Source organism: Sprattus sprattus, assembly GCF_963457725.1.
Source record: "Sprattus sprattus genome assembly, chromosome: 9".
Taxonomy (NCBI): Eukaryota; Metazoa; Chordata; class Actinopteri; order Clupeiformes; family Clupeidae; genus Sprattus; species Sprattus sprattus.
The window spans coordinates 21870755-21887462 of record NC_137928.1 but is presented as its reverse complement, the minus strand read 5'-3'; the positions used below and the strand labels follow the sequence as shown (position 1 = coordinate 21887462).

Sequence of the window (16708 nt, the reverse complement as noted above, 5' to 3'; positions counted from 1 at the left end):
CTCTTGGCATCTCTCTCTTTCTTTCTCTTACTCTGTCTACCTAGTCCTTTCAATCTCTCCATACCTCTCACAATCTAGTGGGATGCTAGATTGCTATCTCTCATCTCTCTCTGACCTCATCTTTTTTGGCTGTTTTGTATGCCTGTCTATTAGTGTCTATCTATCTATCTATCTATCTATCTATATATCTATCTATTTATCGATTGATCTATCAATCTCTCCATCTATCTATCTCTCTCCCTCTCTCTCTCTTGCTATCTCTCGCTCTCTCTCTCACACCTCTCTTGCTTGTTTGCTTTGCTTTGCTGTTGTGATATGTCATATTGTTGTTTTAGCTTTTGCTGTTGCTCTGCTGTTTTTTGCCTTTTATGATCTGTCCGTTATAATCATGATCTTGCATCCGCTCTCTGTTTCTCTCTCTCTCTGTGTCTCTCTCTTTATCTCCCTGTCTATCTGTTTCTGTACTTCTCTCTCTTTCTCTCTCTCTCTCTCTCTCTCCCTTTGCTCCCTTGTTTTCTGTTGATCTCGTTGCTTTGGTTTTTATTTTTCAGATTTGCATATCCATTCCTTCTCCTCCTTCATTAGCCTTTCCTCCCCCCACTGAGAATGGCAAGCGGGCACCCCACTGACAAATTCACTTTCTTGTACCAACCAGACAGCAGTCAGAACCTGAAGAGGTTAGTGTAGTGCACGGCACTCCACCGCACCGCACCGCACTACACCACACACACACAGACCTCCACGCACACTCACACACACACAAAGCATTTGTCACTGCTGGTCATGATGCACTCTGCTGGATTGGTTGCTGGGGAGATAAATGTGGGTAGGGGGCTTTGGTCATGTGACGTGGAAGAGGAGGTGAGTCCAGACGCAGCCTCCAACCCTCAAGCCCCTACCCCATTGCAACGCACACGCACTCATTTCCACTGCACCAGTGCTAACTGCAAAGGGACAGTGTGAAAAAGGTGGAGTAAGTCAAAAGTACATTTACTGTATATGGGTTCTCTCTCTCTCACACACACACACATACTCTGTCATTCTCTCTCTTTTGCTTTTCTGATGCCTTGGTCCTCGCCCTCAAAAAACAGTATGAATTTATCCCCTCAGCATTGCTAAATTACCTTTAATTAATTGAATTTGATTGACTGGTTGAATTTATTGATTTAATTGCAATACCATTTGCAGACCTGCAGGTTATTGCGAGCAGGTCAGAACACAATCTGCACACATTTAGAAATCAACACTCTTAAGAGGTTTACCCAGGACCTTGGCCAATGGAAAAAACTGAACATTATCTGTACACTGATAACCTTGATTTCTCTTTGAGTTCCAGGCTGACTGTTGGGAACTAACCATTGTGTTTCAGATTTGGTCTTGGTTCATGTTATGTATATTGAATATATGTGTGGGTATACCTTTAAGAATGCCTCCCCTGATAATCCCTATTACAATGATGAAAATGTTAGCTCAAATATTTGTTCTAAAATACTTCGCAAGGTTGTGTGTTTGTTCGTATGTGTTTGTGTCTATTGTTCATGCTCTTTGACATATCACCTTGCCCACTCAAAAGTAGAGCTGACAGGATAATCATGTGACCAGCTGTGTCTCACCACCCCTGCTCCATATGCCCACCTCATGCCCCATGCTAGTGCCAGGGCCAGCACCTTCCATTGCCACATCCCACACTGACTCAAACACAGCTGAGCTCCATTCCTGCGTGCGTGCGTGTGTGTGTGTGTGTGTGTGTGTGTGTGTGTGTGTGTGTGTGAGTGTTTCTCTCTTTCTATCCCTCTCTCTCTCCCTCTCTCTCTCTCTCTCTCTCTCTGGGTTTTTAGAGTTCAGAGGTCTTGCCCTACATCAGCCCTACATTGCTGATCCTGAGCACAGGGCTTTTGCATGCAGGCTCTGCCTTGGCTCTCCTCTGTGTTTCTTCATTCCCTTTCTCCCTCCCGCTTTTTCTTCCTTCCTTGGGGTGCTGTTCTTGCAGCTACATGTGTCTCTGGGGTGTCAGCGTGCAAATACACACACACACACACACACACACACGCACACACACACGCACACACACGCACACAGACACGCTGCATTCACATAAATGCGCACATGCGGTGAACCCAGCTGGTTGCTATGGTGCCCCTGTGATAGCTGAGGCTTGTGGGATATGCCTTTGTGTGCTTCCTCTGTTTGTTTTCAGGATTAGTGTATCCTATTCAAAAATGAGCAGAATCCCCCCCCTTTGGCTCAGTTCTTAGATTGTTATTTAGCAATACGCCCAAAATCCAGTAGCATTTTCAGAGGCAAGGTATGCACATTTCTCCCTGAGACAATGTGAGGTGTGTTTGTGTTTGTGTATGTGTGAACGTGTGTGTACGTGTGTGAATCTATGCTTGTACGTGAGTGGTTAAATGCCTGAAGATGAATCTTTATGGATGTGGGTGTCTGTTTATGTGTGTGAGATTGGTGTCCATGCTTATATGAATGGTAGGAATATGCGTTTGTGTGATGCGTGGATATTGTGTTTTTTATGTTTTTTCCAGGTTATCATTTTAAGTGTCGGTACACAAAGGAGTTCCTTTGGAGCAGAAGGGACTTCAGCAGAGACTGTTCTGTTCTGTGTCTTTATTTGATTTCCCTCTCTCTCTGTCTGTCTGTCTCTTGCAGTAAGAATAGACTGTCTTCCACTATGAACCCCGTTTATAGTCCCGTCCAGCCCGGGACACCCTACGGAAACCCCAAGAATATGGCATATGCCGGTAAGTGTATTAAGCAATTTGCACACACAGCCAGACACACACACACACACACAAGCATTCATACATAAAAAGAGAGAGAAACCGTTACCAGGTACATTATCTTATGATCTTTCTTTCCCAAGTAAGTCACGCATCACCAAATGAATCCACCGAGATACAAGATTAATGTTCATTCATGTCTATTTTGATGCTATCTCTCTGACGTGGTGTAACTCAAATGATACCCACTGCATACTTATATTTTTGGCTTTTAATTTATTTATTTTTTGATTCTATTTGTGAGAACAGCAGTATAGAATGCATGCATAGAGGCAAATTAGACCAGCTTTTATGAAAGAGAATCAACTGATCACCATCTTAGTAGAGTCAACTTAGCTTGTTACCACATTATTTATTTTACCCGGCAGTATCTTAAGACTTTCTACAGTACTTCAATAAGAAAAACTGTGGCCACTGAGGGTTTGGAGGTGGTTACTGTAAGACTAACGACATTCAATAAATTCAATCAATCAGCTTTCAGTAGTCTCCCTAGATTAGTGCATTGTCATCATGCATTTGCGAATCTCCTGAGAAGGTCCCTGGGAAATGCAGACACCCAGAAGTTAATTGAATAAATACCATTTTGGCTGCGCAAGCCGAACACATGGCCTCATTAGAGTCTCTTAACGATTCTTTTTAGAAGTTCTGCTGAGAGGGGGAAACACACTGTGTGTGTGTGTGTGTGTGTGTGTGTTGTGTGTGTGTGTGTGTGTGTGTGTGTGTGTGTGTGTGTGTGTGTGTGTTTGTGTCTGTGTCCTTGTATGAACGCACCGTCCTGTTCCAGTGTAGCAGTCACTGGAGTGCTTCCTGTTTGTCTCCATGGCAACAGCCTCACTGCGCTCTCTTTTCCTCTCACCCCCCCTTGCTCCCTGGCATGCGTGGGGGGATCTCTTCCTGTGATTCAGAGCCTCACTACTTCGCTCCCGGAACCTCTCACACATCTCCTCACCCTTTCCTCCCCTCCCTACACCTCCCCTCCCCCTTCCCCTCCTTTCCTCTCCCTCTCTCCTCCGACCAACCTGCCACACCACGAGCTGAATGCCCAGAGAGAGAGAGCAAAGAGAACACCACTTCATTACTGTCTCATTAGTAGTGTTATTCTAATCTAATGGTGGAGAGGGTGATATTGGTGCTTTGTTAACAGGAAATTGGAATGGTGGGATCTGTGTGCACCTCTAGTGTTGGTAGTCTATGTTAAAGGCAGCTGCAATGACCAAACAATTAAGGCATCAGGACAGTTGTCTTATGCAGACCTCAGTGTCTACCAGCTGAGAGGGAGAATGACAGTGAACACACGCAGTTTATTTAGCTCAGAAAACAACCTTGAGAGAATAATAGCACGCCATGTCCATAGTCAAGTGATTCTATGAGAGGTGCTCACTGTAGGACGTATTTCTGGTGTTAAGTAGGCTCGTCATGTAGAGCTTTTCCTCTGATGGTGTTTGGTGGGCTGGATTAATTCTCAGGGTGCTCTTGAGACGGATGTGAAGGATGAACGATAGCGGCTGAGTAGAGTGCAGGTGGAGAGGTATAAGACCTGAACCGACACGAAACTACAGCTGAGTAGGAAAGACAGAAGAGGAGTTAGATGAGAGGGGTATCAGTAAAGCTGTTCCTCAGAAGATAAGTCAGAGCACATTTAGACCCCTGAGATTCTCACAGGCACTTGCTGTGAAGCCCCAAACAAAAGAAGATGATGGATGGCGAGAAAAGGAAGAATTTGATGGATGTTTAATTGATGGGGCTGCCTGCCTGTCTGTGTTGGTTTCGCCATATTCGGTACCAGTGCTAATCTTAGCCGGGCCTAGTCTATCAGAGACGTGTTAATCCCCGGGGCTACGCAGAGATGGGTTTATTTGTAGAGAGTGAGCAGACCCACATGGACACATGGCCAAACAGCAGGAGGCCTCCCCCCTCAGGCAACACATGCTGTCTGTGGTTCAGGCGCTGTTCAGCATCGCACAAAACATCATTTTGATGTTTCATGATTTCACCAAAGGCTATTTATAAATAACTGTGTTAGGGATAGACCACACTCACCTGCTCCTTAAGTGGTGATGCGTTGGGTACTGATAGGCCTTGATCCATCTGCAGTATGTTCAAGTGCCCCAGGGCTATTCGTTCAGCTCAGAGAGAGAAAGAGGACATGATGGCATTATTTTAATTCAAGGCTCAGGGAGGTGTTTGAAACATGCAAAACAGGCCCCCATAGTCATCTGAAGGGGACAGTTTTCCGGAGGTTTCCTCCATACAGTGCACGCACACACACACACAAACATACACACACACATACACACCGCGGATGCACTCAGTGAGGGGGAGGTGTCAGTGGAGTCAGCCGATTGTGTCATACACGGGCAGACGATTTGTAATTAACGCCATCTGTGCCCGTCCGGCTCCGCCCGCGCAGTGTCTTGCCCGCACGGCACTCCGCTCGCTCCGTCCACAAGGGTCCAAAACCACAGCCCGTCGTCCCCGCTCGCAGTGTGGCCTAATGACGGAATGAGGAAAAACGGGACCACTGGCTTTATTTGAGCTGGGAATTTTGAGGGGCCCGAAAACTAGCGCCAACCAATCAGAGATGAAGAATGACTTGGAATGAATCAAAACACACAGGCACACAGATGCACACAAGATGGCCGCCTAGGAAATCGATCGTGTAGCAAAAGAGCGTGCAGTGGAATGCCTGTGGTGTTGTGTTTTACAGCGACACACGTGCACTCTGTGTCTCTCAGACTTTTGTGTGTTCAAAAATCTATTTTTGTTTCTAGGTTACCCATCAGGCTATCCCACCGCAGCTCCTACCTACACACCTAACCTCTACCAGACAGGGAGTCCAGGGTATCCACCAGGTAAGAGCACACGCACACACACACACACACACACACACACATGCACACACACACACACACACACAGACCTGCATGCCATATATATAACATTTCATATAAATGTATACTTAGCTCCGAGACGACACAGTACAAACTGGCTTTGTATACATTCATGCCTGAGCCAGCTGGCATCCATAACATTAACAAGGTAAGACCACACACACACACACACACTCACAGAGAAATGTACCCACCCTCCTTCACCAGAATAGTCAAGATGTACACACACACGTGTACACTCTTGCTTATGTGCCAGTGTCATCGAAGTACATTGCCCAATGACAGCAAATTAGGTGTTTTGTTTGTAAAAAGAGCTAGCACAAAGGAGGCTAATATGTAGCAGCCAGATGGTGTGATGGTAATGCTAAATCAAGTATTTATATAGCAAATTTGTATATGACAAACACAGACTCAATGTGCAGCATAGACTCAATGCTCATTTACTGAGCATGCAGGAGTATCTCTGCAGCTACCTCAGACGCAGCTTGAAGTGAGGACAGTGGAGTGGATCAAAGCCTCTGAACTGTACAGCTATTGTGTAAACACTGACCTGTTTGATAATAGAATTGAACACTGCTAAAGTGCCAAATTTGAAAATACAAACCCAAGCAGCCCCTCTGGTACCAAAGTGACTTGTAAATAGCCATGACTGAAGTCTCGGGGCTAAGGGAGTCTAACTGAAGACCCGGCAATGCTGTGAGGTCACGCTGTGGCGTCTGGAGAGAGTGTCTGTAGCAGCAGGGCGTTTGGCTTCAGCCCTTCAAACGCTGTTCATCTCAGCCAAACAGATGGACCCTCAACTGCCTATCCTGAACTTCATGGTTGTAGACATGCTGCTGAAGCTCTGTCTGAGGGGCCGCAAACACACAGTTTCTACTGCATTTTATTTTCCTCACGTAGCAGTATTACCAATGAATAATAAATTATTGCACCATAAAGAAAGCAAAGCAAGAACTCCCGTACAACAAGAACATGATGGGAGTGGCAAGGAACATCTCTCTTTCAATAAAAAGAACATGGCAAACCTATTGAAAAGAAACATGGCCAATCTGTCCAGTGATGAGGAGAAAGACACAATAGGAGGACTGAACATGAAGTGATATATGTGATGACACATGTACGTACAGGAGCACAGACAGCCCTTTTTTATCATGTATCAGTAGTTGGGAAGTATTCATCATGACACCTTGCACAAAATCATGTTACCCAGTAAGCCTCGGCAGTTGTGAATGCCACATCTCTCTGTATCACCTTGTTGTTGTATATGTAACATCAAAGAGCTGCTGAAATCGATAAAGAACTGAAGTGAGATGACAAGTAGCTGAGTCAAAGGGGTAGGCAGGTGGGGTGCACATCGCCGTGGCTGCGTCCATCCGGAATCGCCCTTCTAGAAAGAGCCGACAGTAGACACCCTCATCCTATGCACTGATGCACACACACACACACAAACAATCATCTTTTACTGTGTGTGTTCCAGTGCTTCCCCTTTAAACATGATCAGTTTTTATGGCTCTCTTGATCTCCAGTAAAGTCTATTTGTAGGCTTGAAAGCCACCACAGGCAGATGTTGAAATGTGAAGCCGTAAAAAAAATGTTAAGCCTTTTTTATTAACTGGAGATTATGATCCAGCTGAGTTTAATGTAAGCTTGCAGCCGATGAGCTATCAGTACTAGCACTCAGCATTCATCACTTGGACACAGGCATTATGAAGAGAATAATGGCCGATGGCTCGCAACGTAAAGGGGAAGATGGACGAAGTAGCATTCTGTTCTCATCTTCTGCGTAGATTGATTGCTAATGGTGCTTCCCTTGCTAGCATTAGTGGTGCTGGCAGTCAGTGGATTCTGAGTGCAGTTCTCTCTGCTGTGGAAGTGATGCGTGAAGGAGGTGCTTGATGACGTGAGGCTAAAATGTTCAAAAGATTTAAAGGGGTAGTTCACCCAAATGCTCTCATTGTCTACATATCTACATGCCAGTAGAACTTTTGAATAGGTTTAATTTTATTTAAGGTTACATTTTCATTCTGCACTAATGAAGTGAATGATGACAAGTTATTTCTGTGAAGTTATAACACATTTTGGGCTATATTGTCAAGAATGTCATTGGGTGGCTACTGACATGTTGATCTTGTTAACATGAATCTTTTTGTTATAACCATACAATATATATTTTTCTTATAAAAGAAAAATATAAGCCCGTTGATGTATGCGAGCAGCTGGTTTTGCTGTGGGAAGCCTGCCAAATACGCACAAAAGCTATGCTTTAGTTATATGACTCAAAGGCTGTAATGGCGTAGTCTATCCTCTGAGTGTGCAGAGAGCACAGAAATGGCCCCTAGGCTTTGTTCCTTTCTTCTCGTGGCTGTTTTTTGTCTCATCATCAAGCAGACTGTGATGGTTGAAGGGCTCCCTCTGGTGGAAGACTTGGTAGTTGCACTGCACAATGCAGCCAAAAAGTGGTTCAAGGAATGAATGAATACATGCACTGCGCATTCACCACTTAATGGCTTAGAGAAGAAAGAGCTGCTTCACCTTAGAGAGGTGGGGGCAGGGGAGGGCCCGAATATTGATATAAGGAGAGAGTAGAGGAGAGGAGTGGAGGCAGAAGCTGTAGCGTGCCTTTCTGTGCTATGTGTGTAACCACCCTGCCCTTGTTCTGTTGTGTGTGTTGGGACAGTGCTGCTGGTGAAGCAGAGCTGGCCCCAGAACCCTGCTGGCCCCGGGGCCACAGACGGCTCCTATGACCTGGCCGTGGACGCGGGCTCTGAGAGCAGGCAGTACCAGGCCTCGTCTGCAGCATTCAGTAAATATAACCCCTATCTACTACATAACAGTTCCTGACGACAAGGCACTATCATCACAAAACACACACACCCACACACACTCACATTTGCCATTAAAGCTCATTTGCACTTGTGATTTGATACATGTAGGTCTTTGCATATCTTGGTATGCTAGTTTACTCCACCAATTCCACAGCTTGATTTCAGCACAGTGTAAATTGTAGATGGACACATGTGGGCAGATGAAGTATACCTATGATTGCTTACCTCCTTATTTATATCATTCCAACTACACTTGAAAAGCACAGAAGCACACATACATACATACATACATACATACATACCCTCAATGCCAGCAATAGGTCTCAACCACAGCATGCAGCGCAAGTACACCTCATGGCATATCACTCTGCTTGCTCCAGTGAAGAGTATTTTGGCAGCTTAACGTGCACACAAGCATTCTTTTTTTTCTTTGCTCTGTCATACTCACTAACTGACTTGAGTGAATGAAACAGCTCAGGCCTCAGGAGGCTTAAGTGGTTCAGATGTGGCCCAGTGGTCCTGTCTGACCACACTGTACTCTTCCCTGTTTGGCCAACAGATGCTTGAATGCACTTCATCCAGAACAAGACACTAGTGTAGCTGGTCCTCGGGGAGTCAGCATAGTGTACCGCAGGCCATTGAGTAGAGCTAATGTGCCACTCCTCAGAGGATACTATCAGCTGCAGAAACCTGCTGTCATCACTGGAGGACTCAGGGGAGGGGGAGCATCCATGAAATGCCACGTCCTGTATTATTTCAGTGGCAAGGACTTAAGCATTGTCGGAATTGACTCAGACAGTAAACTTATTATCAAAGCACTCAGTCAGTTAAATCAGGTCTAGTGGTATGCAGAGACAGAAGTCCACGGTCACCAAGGGCCCCTCAGGGAACACTTGAGAAGGCCAAAGAAAGGTCACCATGGCGATTTAATGTCATTCCACGCGGCATAACAGAGACGCATTAATCATGGACATAGAGATTCTCAGGAAGTGGTGTCTCTTTTGACTTGTGGACTGTGTTTGTGGGAGCTGATTTCATGAATGTTGTTGTTTTTTCTATAAACTGATCCATAAGCTACATTCATTGTTTTGTCTTAAACCTCATTAAGGCCATGCTGTAACCTAAATGTTTTTGCTTTTGTCTGTGTTGTGGCTGTTTGTGTGTGTGGGTTTTGACCATGCGTCTGTCATTCAATAAACAATGGTGTGCTGTTTCATAGAGATTGCATGATGGTCTTTAAGACATTTGTTGGCATGATATTGACATCTAATAGATCTAATGCTCTATAATGTGTGTGTGCTCAAAGTGCTGGCTCTATTTCAAAAATAACACTGGGCTATGAAAGAAAGAATATGGCGCTAAGAGTTTGTCTCTAATGGTTATATTGAGGCAGTAAAACAGCCCTTGCAGTATCCTAGCTGCTGAATGACAGTGCAGACAGCGCTAGACAAATTCAGATTGAGATGCTGAAGTTACAGGGCTCGCCACTGGGGGGAGCACATGATATCAAGCCATCCAAACATCCAACTGACCGGACATCGCTTGACAGCTGTGAGCCATCTTACTCCTGTCTTTATTCCTTTGCGTCCGCCGCATGAACTCACTCTTGTCTCTTCTCTCTCGTTCCCTCTTTTCCTGCGACAGGATATGCTGCAGGGACGCAATATAAAGTGCCACCCACCCAGAGCAATGGAGCCCCTCCACCTTACTCCCCCTCCCCCAACCCCTACCCCGCTACCATGTACCCCATCAGAAGTGCCTTCCCCCAGCAGAACCTCTATGCTCAGGTAAGTCACCCTCCTCTGCACTCTTATGGATGGATATATGTGCACATTCTTGAGAAATTCTTCTGATGGCCAGCATGAAGACAAACACATCTGTAGCTGACATAACATACACATTGACCCATGTGTATGCATATCATGACCAACTGTCATCCACTGCCTGTCAGTACAGGCATCAGGTCCCTGTCTCAGGTATTAATATGTCATAGAAGCAGGAGATAGTAAAGAGTACAGAACAGGGATCAAAATGTAACCAAAGCACAGAGCTTAAGGAGTCCAACACATTGCCACATAACCCTAGAATGTAACAGAATTATGTTTGCCATAGGGATTTAACTAGGATATACAGTAAATGTATTGTAAGCTTATAGTTAAATATACTGTACATTCTTGCCCTTGTCTTGTATTTTAAAACTCTATATCATGTTATTTAAAGCAGCAATAAGGAGTTCTGTTTCAAAACTAGCATTCTAACCGGATGCAAAACCGTGCAAAAAAACAGCCCAGCTGACACTGATAAAAGCTTGCCAACACACTAACTGGTGTCTTATGGCAGTATAGCTGTAAATGTCATGCTGTGAAAGCTTTTCTTCCATTTTTGCAAGGTGTTCCAGCCAGGAACCACCGAACTACATAGTGCGTATCCTGGATGGATAGTGGGAAATACACAGGTGTTTATCTGTCCTTCACATGAACATATGCTATCAAAATGAATGTGAGGATGTTACCAAAACTAGCTGCCTATAAAACCATACCACAAAAAGTGTCAAATTGTTGCATAGTGTTACTTTCAGCAGATAAGCAAGCATGGAAATGAAAACACTGCAGGTGCACATTACATGACTGGCTGGATTCTCACAACTTTGAAAAGAGATCCGTGCCGTTATTAAACACAATCACTCCAGCACTCAAACGCAATGTCTTTCTGAAAGGATCCCTAGGAAACAAACTTACTGGCACGGACTGGGCCATAATCAATCCCAGCCAATCAATACAGTGCTTCAGCAGCACGGAAGGGGTGTAATTTGAACAAACATTAAGCTGAAATATCCACAATTCCAAAACACATATATATTTTTCTCATCTCTATTCAACCTCTGTCTGAAATAGAGCTCCTGTGTATTTAAGCACCCCCCCCCCCCCCCCCCCAACAGGGTGCTCTGTTTGGTCTGCTAGGTGGACAGTAGGGACTGTGTTACTGGATTGCATCATCTTGTAACAAAGGAAAAGGGCCGGAATTCCAACAAGGTGTTTCAGGCAGCTGAAAAAAGTGGTTCTTGTGGAAGAAAGTTTCTCCCTCTGGCATGTTCTTTGGGCTTTGTAACTTCTACATGCACAAAAAATATATAACATACTAAAGGAAAGGGGAAAAAAAGCATAATGGCGTAAATAACTTTAATGAAATCCAATTGCTGTCCAGTCTACACCTCCTACACTTGAGATGGCTACACAGTAGGTGCTCCTTGTAAAAGGTATGCTCACTGATTAGCTAAATCCATCCACCTGGGGGAAGTAAGACCCAATGATGGTAATCGCCTGGCCAAAGCTCAACTTTATTTACAATGTAATCATCTGACAACAGATTTCCTTGAAAAGATGTTGGATGATCACTGACAGTTAAGCTCATCACTTCCTACCCTTTCAGAAGGAGTAGTGCGATACCTTCTGTGTAATCATCTAGCAATTGCATTTCATTAAGGCATTTCACATCTCTGACAGAAATGCAATGCAGACTGTTGATTGTCAGGTTAAACATGATACACAATGGAATGCAATGTGGCTTTGTTTGTTGTTTTACGAAGCAAGTTCTTAATACAGTGAAATGCAACACAGAGTTGATTAAATTTGTGTTTCAGCATGATTTCTGCACTTGATAACAAAACATTTCAGCTTGCACGGTGGCAATGCAGTACAGGTCATTGCATTTCATCATGGCACATTTACCGTGGATCCCTTCAGAAAACGACTTCCTGCAGTTGATTGGGCTGGGTATTGGCACAGATGCCCCGGTTTGATTTGATACTGATTTGACCATTTGATCCAGTCCAATTCAAGACGATTTGATATGTTGGGGGTGATAGTTGTTTAAAAAGCTCAAAAGTAGGGTGTGCAGTAGGTGTGTGCGGTACCTACATGTCTATTTGATCATCAGTAAATTATGTTACCATGCATAAACTGTGTACCCATACCCATCCCATCCGGTGACTCAAGTTTAGTCGGGCTTGGAAGTGCCTCTTCCAGTCGTCTCTGTCTTCCATGCAGCTGGCCAACTCCTGAGTGCTTCCAACCCCTGCATCCTTCATAAGCACGTCGACTAAGCTCATTTTGGGTCGACCTCTGGCACGGGTCCCATGAGTTGTTTGCCATAAGATGGGTTTCCATAACCCTTGTCTTATTGCTCTTAACCCTGTTATTAAAGTTTAAGGGAGAGGAAATACATGAAAATCCAATCTGATGTGCTTTAAATGGTGGCCAAAGACCAGGGAGGCTTTTTGGCAGTGTGTTGCTGTAAATTGCAAGGCTATGTTGTCTATGTTGTCAGTTTCATTCATATTTAATATGATTGAAATGTAAGGACATCTAGAATAGTCTAGCGAAATATGTAAAAACTATTTGGATAATTAAATGATAGCCTTCACATTGACCTGTTACTCACTCTTAATGAAGTACTTTGAATTACACTGTTAATTAAGTACTTTATAGTAATTAAGCCTCCTCCCTGGGTTTCATTTATGAGTGTAATGCTAAGGGGTGAAGAATAACTTCATTCTAACAATAATTTCAACTGCAACCCCAGTGGAAAGCGTACTGGCACCAAGTCAGGGTTAAATTGAATATGTTTATATCAGGTGGTGGGCTAAGGAGTAAGCCATCGCTAGGCCAATAATGGAGAGGGTCTTTGGGGAATCAGTTTAATTTGATTTGTTTAGATTAGATTCAACTTTATTGTCATTGTGCAGAGTACAGGCACAAATCCAATAAAGTGCAGTTAGCATTTAACCAGAAGTGCAAAAAGAGAGTATTATCTACAGATAAGTGCAGGAAAAGTTAGTACTACAGCATAAGTGATGCTATATCTTACAGCATGTACAGTGATGGACAGTGGAACGTTACAATATAGAAATATTATATATGTAAATATTTTAAATATGTTTGAACAGAAAAGAGGAGGACAGATTTAGAGAATAGAGAGTGCAAATGGACAGTTGCATGTACAGTATGAACAGCATATGTACAGTTGGTTATATGTATAGTAAGAGTGTATGTGGTTTAGACTGTGCAAAAGTGTGGTTGTAAATGACATGGTCATTAAATAGATTACTTTAAACAGTGCATCCCTGCCGGCTGTCTTGGATGCTCGGATCGCAATATTTTCATCAAATCGTGCAGTCCTAATTAGTATCAAAGGTCATTTGATATCCATGGAAGCAGACATTATTTGGATCATTAGTGAAGCCCATTTCCATCGGTCATTAGGTATGCATAGGTCCACTGGGGTGTAGATTATTAGGTGATCAAAGGAAATCAAAGGAAATGGGTGGATATTGGTCTCTTGCTGGGCTGAAAAGTGCATGAGTTAATGGTCAATGGTCAATGGTCAAGATGTATGTGAAAAACAGATGCAGCAAGTGATCCTTTGTTGCTTTCTCTCCGCAGGGTGCTTACTACACACAGCCCATGTATGCGGCCCAGCCGCATGTAATCCACCACACCACGGTGGTGCAGCCCAACAGCATGCCCTCTGCAATCTACCCTGCACAGGTCCAGGCCCAGCGTTCCAATGGCGTGGCTATGGGCATGGTGGCCGGTACCACGATGGCCATGTCAGCAGGTAACACTCTTGCCAACTGAAGCTCATGAAGACAGACACAGTCTCTCACACTTAAACACAAACACACAGACACTAAAACTAAACCATTCACACCTAGACAGTCTCTTAAATTAAAATATATATACACAAAGACAAAGTCTCTCAGACCAAAGCATATACACACATACTGTATGTAGACACACTCATACTGAGACACACAATCACCCAAATGCACGCACAATTAGATAAATGTTTGAAATTTAAACATAACAGTATAGTATTCTAATCTCACATCTGTAAAACGAGGATGAATGAGCCAGTTGTAATGAGCACTGTATGGACTGTGAGAGTGACAGGATCTTCCAAGTGGCAGAGGGGTTGATGGTCCTCTCTTCTCTCCTCCAGGCACTCTGCTGACCACTCCTCAGCACAATCCTATGGGAGCGCATCCCGTTACCGTGCCAACATACAGGCCCCAAGGAACCCCTGGGTACAGCTATGTGCCACCTCACTGGTAGAGCTCATCTACCATATCATGTAAGGATGTCACACACACTCATTCACACACATGATGGGAAAGTGTGAAGAGAGACTAACTGAGTTTGATTCCCTGCCATCTTTACATTGCAGATCTGGAGTCCAAACATCGTATGCAACTACTCAAGTCTTACATGGGCGCTCTGTGATCACCATGGAAACGCCACGTCTGTTTGCAAGAACAAAAGAAAAAAAAGTGCAAGGGTCACTTTATGCATTCTTGAGTGTTTTTGTAAAAGCTGCTTTTTTATTTTTTTATTTAAAGTTTTGTTTCTGAATTTTTTTTTTTTTTTTTTTTTGCCTATCAGTTGTTGCAGTTTATTTTTACAATCTTCATCATTATTTCCAGAGAAACTCCAGAATGATTTTGACCAACCACAACTCTTAAGTGATCTGTTTATGTTCCGTAATGACGCTTGTGTGTAGGTGTGTGCTAAAGCGCGCAATGTCATCACCATTATGGTTATCATCATAATCATGAACTTATGCTGCCAAATTTTCTAACTTTTAGATATTAGCACAGGTTTTTTTTTATTATTATTATTATTTTCAGTTTTTTTTCCCTTATTCTCTCTCAGAGTGGTCTGCGAAAGATTAAGGTATTTTGTTTTAAACCCATTTTTATTTTACGTAATTTTTTTTCCCCCCTCAGATTTCTGTTCATCTTCCAGTACCGATAACAAGGGTGTCTTCCAGCTTGTAGCTGTTTATTAGGTAGATTTGTATTGAATATATTCGCTGTCTGGCAGTGCAAATCGTGGTTTTCAATTTCATTAGGTATCGGAGTACTTAGTTTTCACAGAGTAGAAAGCATTTTTGAGTAAACCAGTTTGTTTATTAGTCAGCTTCTAAATTATAACGCGTATATATATTTATAATAGGTGTGTGCATGTGTGTGCTCATGCTACGCACGCAAATTGCACGTAGGCACACACATTCATGATAAAGACACACACGGCCCCCCACTCCCACTCTTGCTACACACACATTACACATAACATTCTCATGTGTATGGGTGTGCAGTGGGTTTAAGGGTTGAACATTAAGCAGGATCGGTGTGTGTGTGTGTGCGCGCGTGTGTGTATGCGTGGATATGTGTGTTTGTGTGTGTGCGTGCGTGTGTGTGTGTGTGTGTGTGTGGCACTTAACTGGACTTTCAGGTCTGATGTCAATCTAATAATCAAAAAAGTGAATTTAAAATGAGTGCCAAGCCCTGTGAGGACATAAGGGGGAGAGTGGGGGTCAGGTTAGATCCAAGAACATTCAGGAAAACGTGTCAAGGAGTTAAAGGGATGCCAGTGGATTTGGGGGTGTTTAAAAGGGGTTCAGAACAGAACAGAAGCTCAAGAACAGATTAAAGCAGAGGCCCACAGAGAGGCACTGAGGGAGACCCGTGACCCTGCCCCCTCTCCTCCTCCCAGGCCAGCCTTGCTGTTAAGACTAGTGGCACAGCAGCACTGACCCAAGTCCTCTGAGGGATGGTGGGTTATGGGTGGGCTTTGTTGCACAGGATGAAATGTGTAGCGGCTGAGATCAAACCAGTTCTTCAATGCAATAATAAGAAAGCCTGCCTTACTGGCCCATAACAGTAATGACATTTTGTAAAAACAAAAACAAAAAAAAAGCAGAACGGGGAGGGGAGAAAGGATAGCAATTCTGTGAACTATTCCAGGATATCCCAGTAGTCTACCATAATATACCCAGAAATGACTATAGTACAGTACATATCATAATAACCTTATTCAATATGTGTGAAGAAGCATTGCACAATGACAAATAAGACAATAAGTTCATACAGTACATAGGTACAAGGTACATTATTTTATTTAACGAAATGTTAAGGAAAAAAAAGAACAACTCTTTAGTACGGTACCCTTTAGTCACAATAATGTGTTTGTAAGTAATTCTCAGCGACAGCATCAAGTTTTCTTTTTAATCATTAAGGCAAATTAACCACTATTTCAATATCTCAAGCTCAAGAAAGTTGATGTTTCTCAGTGGAGTAGCCTAGGCGTACAAGTGAACCATATTTGTCTGTAACATTGCATGGGTCATGCAAAAGAAT

At 43.5% G+C, this 16708-nt stretch overlaps 1 protein-coding gene across 1 annotated transcript; it reads left to right on the top strand.

Annotated features, from left to right (window-relative positions):
- Positions 1–606: 606 nt before the first annotated feature.
- fam168a (family with sequence similarity 168 member A) lies at positions 607–14751 on the top strand (the record flags this gene model as incomplete). The annotated part of the gene is made up of 8 exons (XM_080845167.1): positions 607–677; positions 2665–2756; positions 5567–5647; positions 8364–8489; positions 10156–10298; positions 13953–14127; positions 14512–14643; positions 14737–14751. The coding sequence occupies 7 exons, from the start codon at positions 607–609 to the stop codon at positions 14622–14624; spliced, it is 801 nt and encodes a 266-aa protein (XP_080701293.1). The 3' UTR covers positions 14625–14643; positions 14737–14751.
- Between the last annotated feature and the right edge of the window lie 1957 nt (positions 14752–16708).